The sequence below is a fragment of the Miscanthus floridulus genome, chromosome 19, assembly GCF_019320115.1.
Source record: "Miscanthus floridulus cultivar M001 chromosome 19, ASM1932011v1, whole genome shotgun sequence".
NCBI classification, from domain to species: Eukaryota; Viridiplantae; Streptophyta; class Magnoliopsida; order Poales; family Poaceae; genus Miscanthus; species Miscanthus floridulus.
In genome coordinates this window covers 13,720,934-13,723,239 of record NC_089598.1, presented here as the reverse complement: position 1 = coordinate 13,723,239, position 2,306 = coordinate 13,720,934, and the positions used below count along the sequence as shown (strand labels likewise).

Below are 2,306 nucleotides of genomic sequence, written 5' to 3'. Positions count from 1 at the left end.
AACAGTGCTAGAGTCCATGACAAGTTTAGAGACTTGGAATTGGAACTCAGAAAAATTAAATTTGAGATCTGGCTGGCAAGCTCTCCCAAATTTAGGGATGATCGTTAGTATTCTTTCTACAATCGATAATGATACTGTGTGGGCGTCCGTCCCATCTGAACGGACCCGCACACGGAACGACTCACCGAGCATGCCCACAACTCCTTATCCCATCCCGTCTCCCCCCGTGCCCACTCGCCACTCCGCTCGCCCGCTCCCCCCCCCCCCCCGCTCCTCTGCACCCACTCGCTGCCGCGCTGCGCTCCAGGCTGCCACCGGGACGGACGCCAAGCCCACGCACTAGGTCGCTGCCGACCCTCTCTTCCTCCCTCATTCCCTCCCTCCCTCCACGACCCCCATTGAAGATGAGGACGACGATGGCGGCTCCGACGAGGTAGGTCGGTCATTCTCTGGATCTGAGCCCTCCTCCTCCTCCTCTAGATCTGAGGGACGCGGCGGTGGCTGGAGTTCCAGCAAGCTCTGGGGCCCTATTCCCTTCTCCCTCTGGCGAGCTCGAAGGTGATGGGCAAGGGGTTGTTTTCGTACGTTTTTTTGTTGTTTCTTTCGTGTTGCAATGGGTTTTTGGGATGTTGCAATAGATGATTTTCGAATGTTGCAATGTGATGTTTTGGGTCATTGTAATAGATGTTTTTGCGATGCTGTAGTACTACTGCTTGAGATGTTGCAGTACATTATTTTCGATGTTGCAGCATATAATTTTTGATGTTGCAGTACATATTTTTTCGATGTTGCAGTACATATTTTTGATGTTGCAGTACATATTTTTTCAATGTTGCAACGCATATTTTTCATTGTTGCAGTACATATTTTTCGATGTTGCAGTACCTGTTTTCAATGTTGCACTACATATTTTTGTGATGTTGCAGTATTCATATCCCAATGTTGCACTACATAGTTTTTCATATGTTTGTAATGTTGTACTTGAAGTGTTTCATGCTCTTTGAGACAAGGGTGCGGTCGGGGAACGCGGTGCGTTGGGGAACGGCGGGACAGGGACACGGTGGGGAGCGGAGGATAGGTGCGGGTTCCGTTTTATACGCGGGGGAGGGGGACGAGCGGTTCGGTTCTATTCCACACGGGGAGGGGGGGTGGGGTCTGGAAGGGAACCGGCGTCCGGACGCACTCGTGCGCCGGACATCCGGACGCTGGAATCGCCGTTCTAGAATACAGGAGCACTAACAAAGCACTTTGGAATTTTTACTACTGGTAAAGATGTACAATTATTGGGTCCAGCTCCGTTCAAGCTCTTCAGTGGCCGCCCGGGCCAGCATGGTGGTGACTATGGTCGGGCGGTGGGTAGTCGTTTACCTCAAGGTCCATCCTCGCCACCGGCTTGCCCATATTTATCGCAGTCACAATCTCCATCTCCTGTTTTGGAACACAACAAAAGTCATCATCAGAATTACAGCCACTACTTCAGCGGTCAGCTCTAGATGACAAATATATCCACCATCGATGAATTAGTTAACCTCTGTATTTTTCGCTAACAGTTTTGTAACAGGTAGGAAGGCAGGGTACGAGCCTAACTACAAGGGAGACCAGAGCAGAATAGCTCTCGAATTACTGAATTAGTAGTAGTACTCTAGTTGTTGCTTTTAATATATTCCAGTAGGGATCAGCCCCTGATCCCTCCTGTTTCCTCAAAAAATTAGTAGTAGTACCTGAGAAGAAGTGAGCTTCAGAGCCGTCGGGTCCTGCTGCTGGCTCCCCAGGCGCAGGCTTCCTGCAATCGCACGAACGCATGCACAGACAAAATAATCAGCAACAGCTCGAGAAAGGAATCAGCGAAGGCCATGCATGACCGAGGCAACGAGCTGCTGGTAGCGACTGAGACTCACTTGACATGGAAACGGAGGAGTACGGGTGGTGGGGGGGAGGGGGGGAGGGTGGGTAGACGAGGAGGCAGGACAGCACAAGGAGCACAAGGACCACGAGGAGCGGGTTCTCGCCGCGGCGCGCCATTCTTCCTGCTCGCTCGTGAGTAGGGCTGCAGGAGTATGTCACAGTCGCGAACTCAGAACGAAGGTGCCAGGAATCCTAAAACTACAATGGGAATGGGGTGACGCTGGAGTGGTGCCGGTGTTGCCGCGGGTTTTATAGTTGAACCACCGACCACGGCGTTGCTAGCTCACTGGCATACTGTCGCTCTGGCTAAAAGATAGGTCAACTAAAATGTCTGAATCTATTATCTATGTTACCTTCCTCTTTTTTATATTATTAGAAAGAAAAGAGATAGAGATAGAAAG

The 2,306-nt window shown here is 50.7% G+C and overlaps 1 protein-coding gene across 1 annotated transcript; it reads right to left on the bottom strand.

Annotated features, from left to right (window-relative positions):
• Positions 1-1,308: 1,308 nt before the first annotated feature.
• On the bottom strand, positions 1,309-2,022 carry LOC136525582 (uncharacterized). The gene is made up of 3 exons (XM_066518525.1): positions 1,899-2,022; positions 1,722-1,783; positions 1,309-1,428 (listed from the first exon to the last, which is right to left on the bottom strand). Exons 1-3 carry the CDS (start codon positions 2,020-2,022, stop codon positions 1,309-1,311), a joined length of 306 nt encoding a protein of 101 aa, XP_066374622.1.
• Between the last annotated feature and the right edge of the window lie 284 nt (positions 2,023-2,306).

What these genes read in the sequence shown, in the direction of transcription:
- LOC136525582 (XM_066518525.1), bottom strand. Translation starts at nt 2,022, where the DNA reads ATGGCGCGCCGCGGCGAGAACCCGCTCCTCGTGGTCCTTGTGCTCCTT. An exon ending in CTCCTCCGTTTCCATGTCAA is followed by an intron (nt 1,784 to 1,898) that starts GTGAGTCTCAGT and finishes GTGCGATTGCAG; the next exon opens with GAAGCCTGCGCCTGGGGAGC. An exon ending in TGAAGCTCACTTCTTCTCAG is followed by an intron (nt 1,429 to 1,721) that starts GTACTACTACTA and finishes GTTCCAAAACAG; the next exon opens with GAGATGGAGATTGTGACTGC.